At 34.1% G+C, this 16,153-nt stretch overlaps 1 protein-coding gene across 3 annotated transcripts in view; it reads right to left on the bottom strand.

Annotated features, from left to right (window-relative positions):
• Window positions 1-663: 663 nt before the first annotated feature.
• LOC140154998 (uncharacterized) overlaps window positions 664-16,153 on the bottom strand; it is a 151,684-nt gene continuing 136,194 nt past the window's right edge. For all 3 annotated transcript variants that reach the window (XM_072177667.1, XM_072177669.1, XM_072177668.1), the window contains exons 4-9: window positions 13,370-13,651; window positions 12,345-12,482; window positions 10,432-10,569; window positions 8,848-8,984; window positions 7,732-7,947; window positions 664-5,684 (exon numbers count right to left, since the gene is read on the bottom strand). In XM_072177667.1, coding sequence (XP_072033768.1) covers window positions 7,756-7,947; window positions 8,848-8,984; window positions 10,432-10,569; window positions 12,345-12,482; window positions 13,370-13,651 — 887 coding nt within the window. In that variant the 3' untranslated portion in view covers window positions 664-5,684; window positions 7,732-7,755. The remainder of the gene's footprint in view (window positions 5,685-7,731; window positions 7,948-8,847; window positions 8,985-10,431; window positions 10,570-12,344; window positions 12,483-13,369; window positions 13,652-16,153) is intronic.

The raw sequence follows: 16,153 nt of genomic DNA, 5'->3' as shown, positions 1-16,153 counted from the left end.
CTGCTTGTTATTTTGGCCGTTTAACACGCAGTTCTATGGGAGGACATAAAGTCATAATTCTAAATTATGACTTTATGTCGAAATGTGCTCTGTTTACCTGCAAACACAAGAAATTTGGCTGAATCCATTTAGGTGCAAGTTGTGACATGTGTAAACATTACAAATATGCCAAAAAATCAGGTTTGAAAAAATTAACCAAATTCATATTATAAGATCGTACATTATGACTTTAACGCACGGTAACGTACAACGTCTTATATAAACGCAATCGTAGATCGGTTTGTCAATACTTCTGAAATCAGAGGGAAATTTTTGGTAGTCGAATGAAATTTAAAACAATACCGTTACTTGAGCCGAAATTGTTGTGACGCTAATTTTAACACGTTGTAACATTTCAATAAGAAATAGATTTCTTTTCACTGTCAGATATGTCACCGTTTAAATTTTGCCCGAACAGATGAGGCAATACAAAGAAAATCGATATTCTTATACCAGCGCATATGTTACCAATGCGAGCCACTCCGTCGAACGTGACTGACGTCGGTCCTTTTGACGTGTATGACCTTCCCGCACGCCATGAACTCAGTGTTCTGAACACAGCGTACGCGTCCGACTAATATTAAACGATGTACTCCGTTTTATTCAAAATCTCAGATTTTGTCACAACTACAGCACCTTAAGCCTTGATTTTTGCAAGGTATTTTAGTTTACTAAAGTACGTTACATTCGTGTAAAAAAAATAGACCGAGGACGTTCTCCTCAGCAAAATGTCTTGTTTGTCTGGAGCAAAGGTCACGACATGGTTTCAAATGGTTTCGGTACTGGACGACTTGTGGCTCCTGCGTCATTGAAGTAACGAAGAGCCACGAATCTTCTGGTACCCAGGCTAATTTTTCAGAAGCTAAACTTGATCACGCCTAAATGACAATGTCGCATCATAGTCTCAAACATAAAATACCCGATAATAGTTTATAGTGCAAAGTCACGGATAGGCCTATTTTTGGAGAAAACATGAAAGTGACTGTTCAACAGTTTTTTGTATCTAAAGGAAAATAAAAAATAAAATAATCTAAAGAAATTCAGAAGATATGATCATCAGAAGGGTGTAAAATTCACCCTTTTCAATAAACATGCTAAGTAGCAGTTATGTTGTTCCCTACTGGTATTATTCATCTCTTACTGCAACAAAATCTTTAGGCTGAATATAATATAGTTATGATATAATCTTTAGTGATAAATATATGGTCTATAATATATCTGTACAACACAGGCACCATAAATAGGGACTACTACATGTTACTATAAATAAGTGGCACAAAGGCATGCAATTTACAGAATAAAAACATGTCAGAATATCACGAAAAATTAAGCGGTTTATTCTACCTTAATTCGTGAATTTTATTCACGGAATTTAAAGAACCATATTATAGATCATATTAAGTGCATGCATAGAATATTGTTAATCGTGAGTGCCTCGATCGACTTGTACATAAATTGTAACTTAATTCATAATAATGGTTGAAGAACATGCCACATATAGCTATAGTTTTGATAAGTGTATTTGGAAGCATAAGTAACAGATTGATGAATAAGATTCAAAATTACTTGATACTCTAGGTCGGTAAACTTGAGTAGGATTTAATCGTTCCCCGGAGAAGTCCTTTTCAAAGGGTTGAGCTTTCGGAACAAGCGAGGGCCATTTTCAGAGCGCGAATAATAATCAACATTTTAGCCGTGCTGAGACATTTTTGTTATTGCTGAGATTCATTTATTCCAGTGGATGACCAACCCATAGCAAAATAACTGCACGATTTGTCGAATATATCTTTTTTTTCTTTGTTTGTCAAGTCAATAGAAAATGCATGCATGCATGTTTTGAATAACACTGTATTGGTTTTTCAAGTCTGGGATTGTCTTTCTTATACTACTCAATATTTACTGATCAATACCTTTTTTAAATCCTAAATTTACACCAATTTATCGTATAAGTTACGACATATGAAAGTGTATGTGATTGTCATGCGCAGTTTCGAATTCAATCGTGTGGGCATGCGTGTCCAAAAACTCAACTGGTCATATTGATGGCCTGAAAATAGCCATTGACGTCATCCACACGTCACATCCGCATCACACGTAACAGTCGTAACTAGCAAGATGTTAAATGCGAACGTTTTTTTTTTATGCGAGAATGTCAACGTATGAGAAAAACGCATGCATGGTTACTTTTTTTTGGCAACGTATACATCGAGACACTCAGGATTAACTGAAACATAAAAGTAGTATTGAAAAGTTGTTTCCTAATAAGCACATTTATATCTAAAAACCATTCCGTTTAAATCTCATTGGACAATCTGCGTTGACTGCTCAGGCCACGGTATAAATTAAAAAACAACTAAATGTTCACGAAAGTCCGGTTTTTAGAGTGTACCATAATAAGTGATTATGGTAAAAAACTTACTTATTGATTAACTATATGCCGAAGGCGTTCGATTGGTCAAATTAGTTTCAAATTTTATCAAAATCGATTAGTTTATCGATCTGACAGAGGATGACTCAATTTTCCTAATAGCTCATCGACATAGATTGTCCAATAATATGTCCAATGTGGATACATTAACTATGCAAAGCATCATAGTGTGAGTAAATGTAATTGTAGACGGGTCATTCCACGTACCAAGTACGTATTTGCCTCCCTCTATATGAGACATGTAAAGTACTGTGCTAGTTGATGTAGATTTTGTCATGAAATGTTTGATATATTCACTTGATCCAAGCACACAATTAGAGTGAACATTAGAGTGTAGGCAATTATAAATTAATATCACTGTTCTGCATTAAGTGTAAAAATAGAACATTTTACATACATGCTACAAAGTTTATATATGGCTAATCGCGAGGGATATCGATGGATGGATGGATGGTACAAAGAGTACAATGATTAGTATGTAATCTCAGGGTAATTGTTAGTTTGACATATTATCCATCATAGCGATCACATTAGCTTCAAAATATTCCTTTTAGTCTTCTATATTATTTTCTCCGGGTGAAAACTATAAATGATAGTGGTGATTTACGAGTAACGTAAATGACGTCATTTCTGATCATCTGCATAATCATTTGAATGTGGGAATGTAATACTGAGTGGATGAGACGACGAAGTTTTGTAAACTGTGCTTAAAACTGAATTTTTAACACTCAGTTGCTTAAATCACGAATCAAGATTTTGCGCATATGCTCAATATTTTAACATTGATCAACAATGCGCAGCTGCCAGAAGTGAGGTCATTGCACTCTTTAATGGGTGCTACAAGGGTTCTTGTCCTACAGGGGCACCTTTTAAATGCTATCCAAAGAATCATTAAAGGTTCTCCAAAATGGTCTTTAGAACCCCTATTGGTTCTATAAGGAAACTTTGTTGGGTTCTTGACCATATAAAGAACCATTGGCGAACTCGGAAGGGTGCTTCATGTAGGACAAAAGGTTCCAAGTTGCACCTTACATTACATGATTTACGAACTGAATTTGTTGTATTTTGATTAACAGCTATTTTTAAGGTTCGATTATTTCAATGTCAACGTATAAACTTTCTAAAATATACTAATACACACACTAATTAAAACACACTAAGTAAATTATCGACACAATTATATCTTTGGAATTGCAATAAGTACCTACACACACAATAGAACAAGGCAACCCCTTGTTAAACGTAAAAAGCTTATGCCAAAATATAAATTAAATGCTGCCTTTAGCTGGAATGATTTGAATACAATTATACTGGAATGTGCAAATATCAAATATTTAATAACTAATTCAGTATTCAGTGCAATTGGGCCGCTCCTTCATTAGGGGTGGTGCAATGATTATGTGTACCCCAGGTGGTGGGGTTATCGATTTTTCGACTAGAAGGGGGGGGGGGAGAAGCATTATTTTTGCAGGTAGAAAAGGGGAAGCGATTTTAGGCACACATTTTGGGGGCACCGTTTCGATATTACGCCATAAAAAGGTGCAGAAAGTTTAAAATTTGGATTCTCCAAAATCTGCCATGTGTAAAGGGGTAGGTGCAATTTATTTTTGGCATGGCCAAAGGGTGGGGCAAAGTTGCCAGAACATTTTGAGAATTCTCCACCCCGCGGGGGTACATATACTTTTTGCACGGCCCCTTAGCTCTTTGATATTGCTTCTATATAATTCTGCTGGTACTTAAATATGAGTTATTAATTTTAAAACAAGTTCTGCATATGAAATAATACGCTCGTACTTATTTTGATTATATAAAGTAAATCACACAAACGTCAAACTTACTTTTGTTAGGTTGTTAGGACTTGGACACTCGATCATCGAAATTTGTTTGTACCTCATAACAGGCTGATGTTTTAACTATAAATCGTTACTTCAATATCTATTTTGAAACTCCGCTCGTTAGTACAAAATATGTTATCTTAAATTTTTGTGGTACAAAAAGATATATAATGTCTTTCACAAAAAATGATTAAGGATTAAGTTGCAAAAGCTTGGTACTGTGACAACAGCAAGCTTTCTCAAAATTAATACATATCACAACTTGTTCAAAGACATCATAATATTTGTACAATCGAACTTCATATACCCTAATCTTTGTCATTTTACAGATATGCAAGGATTGAACCTTTGTTGTTAGAGTTAAAAGACATTATTATCCTAATCGCTTTGATGGTCGTGTAATACGGAGAAACTGTTACATGGGATACTTAAATCATTTTAAGACACCCCGTAGGATGTTGTAGTGCGGTTTAACAGAGAGTACCAGTCGTTACCTGCAACCTTGGCGAATAATGTTGCCACACCTGAGCGTTAATTGGCCAACATCCTTCCCCGCTCCCCTATTGCAATGTTGATTTGGACAAAATCGTCATCGTGTCTACATTTCAGTCTCCCAACATTGAAAGATGGGGGGTGGGGAAGGGGAGAGTCTAAATTGAGTGTACATGCATTTTTGCAACTATTATACAAAGATAATGCGGTACTGTGACATATTTACCTCTGGCGATTTCTTTATTTGAACACCAGCACGGGCTGGTGTGGCAACGACATTCCGCCAAGGTTGTGGTTGGCAAAGTAGCAATAGAGTATTTCTATAACGAAATGCCATATTTTTAAGACAAAATTATTGTCTTATCACATTGACACTCAAAATTTAACAATCTCCTGTTCATCCAATAAGAGCTTTTGAAGCTACCTCTTACTATCACGCAGTGCTTTCATCTCATTTCTTAAACAACTGATAAAAAACCAAACCAAGATCTTTTTCCCTTAAATTACTTAGAATGTAACTTGATAATAATACAAAAATGTAAAACATGCAAAATGATGCTCAATCAAGAAATGAATCTTGATGGCTTCACTTAAACAATACATTCAATAACCATTTACCTAAAAAAGCATTTTATTGTATATTTAAGGTGTACCTAATTAACTGCTATGAAACTGCAGGCACCTAATTGCTCAAATGCTCTGAAGCCTACTTTTGTGACCAATGAAATACGAATGAGTTGTTTGTACTTGGGTAAACGGTTTACTCCAATACTAGTTGTTCCCCACTTGAGAACAGCATGGAGTAGATGATGACATGCTACCAGTTGGTACAGTGATTTCCATGGAATGCGGTAACATGGTGAATGAATGATGATGGAATGCAAAAACACCTGAAAGAAATCAGAATGACAAAAAACGGCGTTTATTTAGATTACATTCAATTCATACATAATGCATACAATTATTCTCATTGGTTACAATAAAACATAAATGGTTATTAACCGGGCTAGTACCGTTAGTTAATTGATGTGATTATTTCCCGGGGATTATTTATTATGATTATTTATCTTATAAAACATATCATTTTCAATTCTTGATCTGGACAATACCAACAGCTTTTCACGCTAATATGCCAGGATTCTATTTAGTTATTTTTAACATTGAATTGCCTTTCTTTTTGTGGTAATGTTCATTATATAAACTGTATATTATTTGTGTGAAAACTGAGGGCGCTATTTATATATATTTTAAATCTATAGTATGAGTTAGTCCTTTGAGGGCGCTATTTATATATATTTTAAATCTATAGTATGAGTTAGTCCTTTCATTTCATGATAAAAAAATTGGAAAATTTTTGTGCTGTTTGTTATTTATTTTTCTGATAATATTGTTTTAATGGCATGCAGTGTACAAATGTGTAACCCTTGCGCTTTTCTAATAAAACATACTTTTCAATTCCGACCTGAACAATACCAACAGCTTTTCACGCTAATATGCCGAGATTCTTTTTAGTTATTTTTAACATTGAATTTCCTTTCTTTTTGTGGTAATGTTCATTATATAAACTGTATATTATTTGTGTGAAAACTGAGGGCGCTATTTATATACATTTAAAATCTATAGTATGAGTTAGTCCTTTCATTTCATGATAAAAAAATTTAGAAAATTTTCATGCTCTTTGTTATTTATTTTTTGGATAATATTGTTTTAATGGCATGCAGTGTACAAATGTGTAACCCTTGCAAATATATGATCAAGATTTAAGATAAGTAGCGCCATCAGTTTCACATATTTAATAATGACGCTTGTTCAACATTCAAGTTTTTGAAAGAATTGGTTCAAATCTCTTGGAAGTTTTTGATTCTACGGTTTGATTCATAGTAATCAGTTCAATACATTCATCACGTCATGTAACAACTTATGGAAACCTGTGAGGAAACCTTTCTCCTTTTTGTATTACTATACGATGGCAATATACGTGAAGTAGCTAGATTTTGTCAATCAAGTGCGGCAGGGGAAATAGTATACTAAGATTTCCCGAAGCCACATGAACTGTCGGCTACTTGTGAGACTTAGTGCAAGGATCATTTTGTGGGTGGCCACTTCACAATGCTATACCTTACTGCTTGTAAGTTACAAAACCTTTCACCAGGAAAAACATACGCTAGACCCTTGAATCATTCATCACCATAGCTTTTGCGTTTTCTCCAAAGATACTTCTAGATTATGCTTGGTGTTAGATTTTTGCAATCTAATTATTTGAAAACTCATTTCCTAATCTCTTTTAAATCCGTTTATCCAAATTAACATAGAATATTAAAATTATGAGCGATCTCTGGGCATATTTTTGCATGATATCTGAGCCATTTTCCCTAAAATTGCAAAAATATTAAAATTGGACTGTTATTGCCAATTATTGCTGATTTCATACACTCCTGTATCAAAGCAGCCAATCAGAAAAGCGGTTAGAAAAATACGAAACATGCATTGATAGTGTATATTGTACACTCCGCGTACTACGCGCAGTGTTTCGCTCGCGTTCGCGTAGCGTAGGATTGATTCATTTTTCGGGCGGGTTGATGCATTTATATTTGTTTGTATTTTCCAACATTTTTAATGATAATGGCCTACATTATAAAAACTGAAAAATAACGTATTTTTTATTCTTCTCGTGTATGAAATAGGTTAATAAACGCGTATTACTTGTTGCTCGTGCATTAGACGCATCAACATCAGCGCGCGCGCATTATGTGTGTCTAATTTCTCTGCCAACAAGTAATACGCGTTCATTAACCTATAATTAGTAATTAGCTACGTTTCGTTTAGCATAACAAGATAATGTTACAAACACAAAATAGTGTTTTATATTTCTGGAATCGAGTAACAATCTCTATTGTGCCATCTGTAAAGTTAAGTGTCCTTATTATAAATACGTACCTATGCTTAGTAACAAATTAATCTTTAATTAAAAATTGCAGCAGACACTTTGCTTGACATTGTGCAGGGGTTGTGACATTCTAGGTGTGTGTTGGTAGCAATAAATAGGAACTGGTCGGCCATATTAATACACTCGTCATCTCTACCACACTCTGCTAACATCTCGGCGTCGAATACCTTATCACAAAGGCCAGCTTCAATACCATAACCGGCGCCCTGAAATCAAAAATGGTTAAGTCTAGTGTTAGCAAAAAATCGTTACGTTTTCTTTGATCGAGAGTGAAGTTGTAATAGCTGTTAGAATACTTTCTATAGTGTAAAGCCCAGCAAGCACACTTTTTTCCAGAAAACGTTAAGTTGTCAGGCTATGTAAAGGGTTTATAGTCTTAAAGGGTAAAAAACGACTAATAATATCCAAAAACATTTTGAAAAAATTAATATATAATTCTATTTAATTGCCAAAAAATAATTAATTTGAAGAAATTTTCGATAAGAAATATTTTGGGCCCTGCAGTAACAATTTGACAACATTTATATAACCCGACATTTAAATGTTATTAAATGTATTGCCCAAAACCAAAACACGGTTATATATCAGGGTTAGACCTATGACGTTATTAAAACATTTATGTGTTTGCTGGGAGGGTCTCGAGTTTAATTGTCTTGTGTAACCGCTAGCTGAATTTATTGTTCATTTGAGAACAAAATATTTTAAAATGAAATAATTGTATATCATATTTGTTGTACTTGTAATTTGTTGTATAATTTTGTATTAGGGCATACTTTGTAAAGCGCTTAGCGACTTATGTTTTAAGCGCTTCATAAATGTTTCTTTATTATTATTATTATTATAAGCAAAATCAAACACCGGGGTTCATTTGCATTTCGATAGAACATAACATGATTCTTTTCCATCAATAAAGGCAGGAATTTATTTTATTTTACGATTAAACTCTGAGCCATTGTTGTCAAACTTATGTGCCATTGTGAGGTTTATTATCCAGATACAGCTGGCTCAAATATAATGTTGATAATATTGGTCGAGGATTATATAAAGGTCAACTATCCATTTCAAGTTCGGTAAGACATGCAAAGAAGATAATTATTATTACTTACGCAAGTATAACAGAGTTGGTGTCTATTACATGCTCTCTGAAATTTATTTCTATATCTACCATCATAATCAACATCGGGAAAAATATCTAAAAAGGCGCAATCATCAACTAAACTTCTGATCGGACAAGTAGATGACCCTGAAAGACAAAATATATTGAGTGTAAGCATGTTTGAATACACCTGTCGATTATTAAACGTAAGTAATGAACGGCTTTACTAAAAAGTCTTTTGCTATTGGCCTCTCCATTTTTTAAATCCAGCTATATACAAAAGACGTTTAAAAGCGGTTTAAAATTTAGTTTATAATGAGACTAATGTGAGTTACATGATAATAAATAAACTTATTGTAACATCTATACAAACAAAAATACGGACCAATGTGTGTGAAAAGCTGGCTTTAATATCAAGCTTGCGTTCAACTTATTTGAATGATAGCAAGAATTATACACATTGAGCCGAAATTGATATCAAGCTTGCATTCGAAATATGCATTTAATGTTAGCAAACATTAATGTCTTCAAATTATGCATTTAAAGATAGCGAAGATTATGCACACAGATCATAATCGAGATAGTCTTCATGAAGGAAAGTCAACATTGATATCAAGCTTGCATTCAAAATATTTAGTAATAGCAAACTTTATACGAGGAGAACCTGATCACGGAAAGTCGACATTGATATCAAGCTTGCATTCAAAGTATATATTTCATCAAAGCAATAATATGCTTTTTGCATAAAGAATAGATACCTATTTAAATGTTAGTTTTCACTTTTACGTTTATCCATGTCATTGGGAAAATCTGATCCTGAAAAGTTTACATTGATATCAATCGTGCATTCTAAAAATGCATTTTTATAATAGCAACATTTATCACAAAGAACCTGATTCTGGAACGTTGACATTGATACTAAATTTGTTGCATTAAAAGTATACATGAAAATATAACAAACTTTATACACGAAGAACCTGATCCTGGAAAGTCTACATTGATATCAAACTTGTATTCAAAATATTCATTTAATGATAGCAAACTTTATACACGGAGAACCTGATCATGGATAGCCTGATCCTGGATAGTCTATATTGATCAATCTTGCACGGGAAGAATACATTTAAATATCGCACACATTATACATGGAAAACCTAATCTTAGAAAGTCTACATTGATATCAAGCTTGCATTCAAAATATTTAAGGATAACAAACTTTAGTATTGAAAATATTCATTCAATGATAGCAAACTATATACACGGAGAACCTGGTCCTAGAAAGCCGACATTGATATTAAATTTGCATTCAAATATGCATGAAATGATTGCAAACTTTATACATGACGAACCGGACATATTATACTCGTACACGAAGAACCCGGTCCTGGAAAGTCAACATTGATATCAAGATTGCATTCAAAGTACTCATTTAAAACTTCCAAATGTTTCACATAAGAATCTGATATTGGAAAATCGACATATGAATTTATCATGTCTATTAAAAAATTCAATGTAGAAATTCTAATTTCATACAGCTTGTCGTGATATAAAATATGAATGAATGAATGAATGAATTAATTCTAACATTAGTTACCTGTTCTTTTTTCTTGTTGTTGGTAAAACATTTGGGCTAAGAGATTTGCAGCATCCATTTCGTTTATTTCATTGGAAGCATCATTGGTTTCTTCGTCTTCGTACTCCTGATCTTCTTCTAAATATCTCATATTATTTTCTAGAAAAACAAGAGTAATAAATACCGTTTGTATATCACTTCACATGGTGACAAAAATATACACCCATTCAATCTTTGGGACACTGTATTTCAGAGAGATTATTTCAGACAAATTAATGTTTTGAAAGCTAAAAGTTAAAGAATCGATTCAATTCAATACGACGTCGTTATAACGAGGAATTCTCCTTTAAATTAAAATGTCTTCTAGCGTATATAGAACATGAGATACTGATAGATTTTGATGGCTGCGTAATGGATCTACAGACATGTTCATTTGACATCGTTTAAACAAGTGCAAGTGTCCATGGATGCCAAGCATCGGATGTTGAATGCACTTTTTTTTCCAAGTTAGTTTGTCTTTATCTTTTCTTACGAACATCATGACATGAGATGCGAATCTATATTGCAAACACGGAAACACCCTCCTGGTAATACTGCCTTTATGTGCGTGAAAGTAGGCTACTTTGAAGTTCACACACAGAAGGCATCTTATTTCCAATACAGGGTGTAACAATAAAATTTATACAATTGCATTTTGACTTCTCAGGAAATACTACTAAAAGAGTTATGGCACAAATGTTATATGCAATACAATCAGTAATATCTTGGCGAAAAGAAGACGTTTAGTTGGTCTCTTTACTAGCTTGGCTTCAAAAGTTATGTCCGGTTAATTAAATCGTCCAGAAAATGTGTTGGGCCACTTTTGCCATGTTTGCGCATATCAAGTTTGAACCGCGTAGATATGCTTATCGTGCATTAAACATCAACTTAACTGACATAAAAGAATTATAAGTGGCGTTTCTTCATATAATTAACATGAACGTAATTATAATATGATATTTCTTTAAAATCTATAAATGAAGTCATGAAATTTCTTTCAAATTATCTTATAAATAAAGTAATTTCTCATATCCCTGAGACATCATTGGTAAAACTGAGAACAGTTTTTCCATCCATAAGTACAAAATAATACAATTTTGAAATTAAATTTAGCTGGGCTTCTAGCTGTTCTGGGGCGACCACTATTGCCAGCATTTCTGTTAACAAAATTCTTATAGCTATATGTAATTGTATGCCTTGATGGGCGACCACTATTGCCAGCATTTCTGTTAACAAAATTCTTATAGCTATATGTAATTGTATGCCTTGATGGAAGACGTGAGTTTGGAAAATGAGCTATAAATAATCTTATGGTTTCTGCTTGACTCCATGTGCTACCGAATGTCACAACCATAAAAATACACTCTTCCAACGTGAATGGGGGTTGAAGTTGTTGAGCTGCAGCCATGATTTCTAGTAAATGAGGTTGTTATGTCAGTGCTTAGTTGTGACTTTCAAAAACTCAAGGAGATATTCTATTATGTAATCATTGCTACCACTTCGAATACCCCATTGTTTAAAACTACCTATCATAAGAGTACCATCCAACTGGTCCATGGTTCAACTCTATTCAGTCGCTTTTGTAACACGTAGACAAAAGTGGCCCAAGCGTTTTTAAGACTAGGTTACATAATTGGCAATATCTTCACTTGTATACCATCTATTTTATTAGAACAAAGCTTATCTGGTGGCTAAGGAATTTATCTTGATAGACATATAAATATCAAACCAAAAAATAAACGGCATACCTGTGTCATTCTATTTTCAAAATTGTACAAATTTTATTGTTACACCCTGTATTTCGTTCTTAGCCAGAACTTCGCAAAAGCGACCAATCCGTAGACCTACTCAACTTTACGCCTGATACTTTTGTTTCATGGTCTAAAAATCTATACCTTCTAGACGATCCTTCAAGGCATCCACCATTTCTTCTTCCACCTCGTCGGCAGCCGCTTGGATTTCATCAGCTATTTCTCTCACGAGTATGTTATAATCGATATCATCTTTTGCTGCTTCTTGTTCTTCTGAATCGTCTGTATTGAACAAAATATTTTAGCACATGGATTACTTAATTTACTATCATACAGTAATAGAATCGTGAATTGCATGGCTAAAAGGTTGAGCCTCAAGGTCAATGAAGATGATTTTGAGTGTGATTGTAATATCCCTTGCTATGCGGTAAACTGACGTTCCTTGAGCAATAATGTACCAACCAAGCTAATTTCAAACATCGCTCAATTCTTTCCTTCTACGATATCGGAATATCGATGAAAACAATAACTAGGTTTGCAAGTTCGCTCTTATACACTCTGACCTATTAAAACATCATGACGGTTTATGTATGATCCTGATATTTTCGAGCCTCATTACTTCCCTAAATAGGTGGGTATTGCAAGCGAAATAAACTTTGACACGTTATATCACAACATAACCATTGTCGTGACATTTTCTGTGCGTTTACCATGTTTAGGGACCGTTCAATATTTACGCCAGGGGGAGGGTAGGAGTTTTGACCAAAACAAATCGACAATCAATATCACCCCCCCCCCCCCCCACGTGCGCTCAAAATTGGTCGGATTCTACCTTGCACATGTTGTTTCCCCCCTTTTCTTCATTTAAAGCTTAACATTTCGTCCACATGGTTCTCTAAAAAAAATCAATATTCCTCGCTCATCCCCCAAAAAAAATCGGATTGCCCCGTTAAAAAACCCAATCACCAATGGCGTAAATATTGAACGGCGGTGGAGAGAGTAGCTCGGCAAGGAATCTTTAAAGATTTCCGGAGGTAAAACGACTTGATTTCAGTATAATGTAATAATATCATTGTGCAAGATTCTGAGACTTGGTTTTTTAATTTAAAAACAAACAATGAAAAACATCTTAGATATTTTACAATTTGGCTCGTTTCATTTTATCATACCATATGCTTGAATGATTTCGCCTGTATCTTCTTCTGGAACAGATGACAAGGCATCCCAGATGTCGAACTCAGAAGATGTTTCCTCGTCAGAATCCTCATCATCAGTTGCATCTGATGATTCACCGAGAACAATTTCGTCTTCATCGTCGTCAAATAAGATTTCCTCGTTGGGGTTGTTTGCCAGAAGAGCTCTAAAGTAATTTTCGATCGCATCTTGGGTAGATTCATCTACACTGGATTCCTCCTCTTCCTCTTCTTCTGCAACTGAAGATTCTTCGCCGCCTATAGAATGAAGAGTAATATGGAAATGTGTCCGAAAGGAGCGTTAGGTTTCATGGAAAATGACGAAATGTATTAAATTAACGTGATTATGCTACTTTATACATACAAGCAAAAATCAAGTATTAAAGCAAGCTAACAAACAAATATACAAACAAACAAGCAAAACAAAACAAACAAACAAAAACAGAATACAAATATTGAGAAACTAAGACGTTTAAAGTAAAGAAGCTAGTAGCATTATAATGTTTCGTCATATGCAATGTATCCAAAGTTTTAAATCTTAATCCAAGAAAGTCTGATCTCTGCCTTGTTTTACCAATATCTAGTATGTGCCTGTGTTTGGGTGTGTGTTTTTAGCAAATGTCTTCTCAAGAAAATCCCGATGAATACCCAAAGAAACATGTAGTGTATTAATGGCTACGAATTTAGCATATAGATGAGTAGTTTGACGAATTTTGGCTGGTATAATAAAACACGAGAAGACAATATGTCAGATTAGTTTTTAAGACTTTAATAAAGCTCTTTTCTCACCAACATAAAGCGTTCTCATTTTTTATTTTTTAAACGAGTAAATTATTCAGTGATTCCAAATTCAATTTGTGAGTAAATTAAATTTCAGATACATTTTACAGCAGAGCAATTCGTCACAGTATCAAGTGAAAATAAGAGTCATTTTGTTGATTCAGATTTAGTTACACGCTGTGTTTCATTTGACACATTTAAGGTAGTGTATTTAGTATCAATTTTGTCATGATGGTTATGTTTTCTTTGTAAATGTATCACGTCTTTTTAAGATTTCCAATCGTCAATTCAATAAGAACGTTGCTTGTTAAATTAATGTATGCAAAACTTGACATTAAACCAAGAATTGTGAAGGAGTACATAATTTGAAAATTTTAGTAAGACGTTAATTAGCTAATTAGAAGAATTGGTCCCTATAGGACCTCCTTAATGCATTAAACATGAGTATGTGTTTTGATTATTTTGCATAGTATAGTATCACGTTTCAACCCAGGAATATTTAATGATTTTTAGAAGAAGAGACATGCTAATGAATTTAGCATGAACTTGCTTCCTAGTATGTTTCAGGCAGATTTTACATGAGTAAAATGGTATTTGTGTTTTAGTTTTTTGCTATGTATACAAGTGATCTTTAATTTGCAGTAACCGTGTTGTGATTAACATGCATCTGTAGATAAGATGTATGACTGGTGCGTGGTGTACTTTGCAAACAGCGTATAAACAAGCAGAAACTACAGGCTCTTGGCGTAGATTTTGTTATAGCGCCATCAAGATGAGTAAAACAGATTGTAAAGGTTCATTCGATTTTAACCACGTTTAAGGCTACAGAACCCTTTGTCAAAATAATCTGTCCTCAAGTATTCCCAAGTGAATATACAACAGTCTAAGGATATTAGGATAAACGTAAAATCCGGCAGTTGGGGAGGGAGACACAAAAGCTCCCTGCCCCCTCCCCATGTGCCTTGATTTAAGTGATTTTACGAGATTCAACCAAAATTCAGTGATCCCAGCGAATGATGTTAAATATTACCAAAAACAAATACAAGGAAAACAGCAGTGGTATCAAAGTTAAAACCTCATTAAAATACATCTAGCTAATTTCTCTACTTAATTAGAGAAATTACAGATTCGTGTAAAATGTCTTATTTTGTCTTTAACCTCGGCTTTTGGCTTAACCACTAGAAGGTTATGTTAGCCCATCTATGACAATAACAGAGGTACCATAATTTTTACAATCTTCCGGATGAGCAAATCACTTAATATGCCTTTAAAGAGCCGTATTGATCAAATTCGCTCTCCGCGTTTTGAAATCCAAGCAAACTTATGCAGACATTATTTTGAAATACTCCATAGTGGGTTTAAATATTATTAAAATAATAACATTTAAGGTTATACAGCTTCTCTATAGATAATACAGGTGAGACAAATGTCTGAGTCAATCACATTAAAGGGGGTCTCCGCCAATCATAACATTATGCCTTATATGTTAGAAAAATAAGCACGAATCACGTGGTTTTATTTAAAACAAACTCATATTGACCATAAAAGATTCAAAATTCCCGCGCTGAAATTGTTTAAGTGCAATGACGTAATGGTTACTTGTGCTCAATTGTTGTCAGCCTTCATTGCATTGCTGGGACGTCATTGCACTCGACAATTTCGGCGCCCGGGAATTTTGAATATCGCGTGTTAAGAGACGGACATTTTATTAGTTTTTATGGTCACTATGAGTTTGTTTTAAATAAAACCACGTGATTTGTGCTTGATAATTATTTTTCTTACATATAAGGACTACTGTTGCCGGAGACTTCCTTTAAATATGTTGTCCTGCTTGATCTTCTTTATATTGTTTTGATACGTATTACTTTCTGCTATTGTATTTGTTGCATTACATCTAGCCACTTGAAATATCCAACAAACGGAAAGAAACCTGTCTAGACTTGGGAAGTTACCATGGTTACAACGAAAAAAATGTCAGAA

The sequence above is a fragment of the Amphiura filiformis genome, chromosome 6, assembly GCF_039555335.1.
Source record: "Amphiura filiformis chromosome 6, Afil_fr2py, whole genome shotgun sequence".
Taxonomy (NCBI): domain Eukaryota; kingdom Metazoa; phylum Echinodermata; class Ophiuroidea; order Amphilepidida; family Amphiuridae; genus Amphiura; species Amphiura filiformis.
This window is presented reverse-complemented; position numbering and strand designations above follow the sequence as displayed.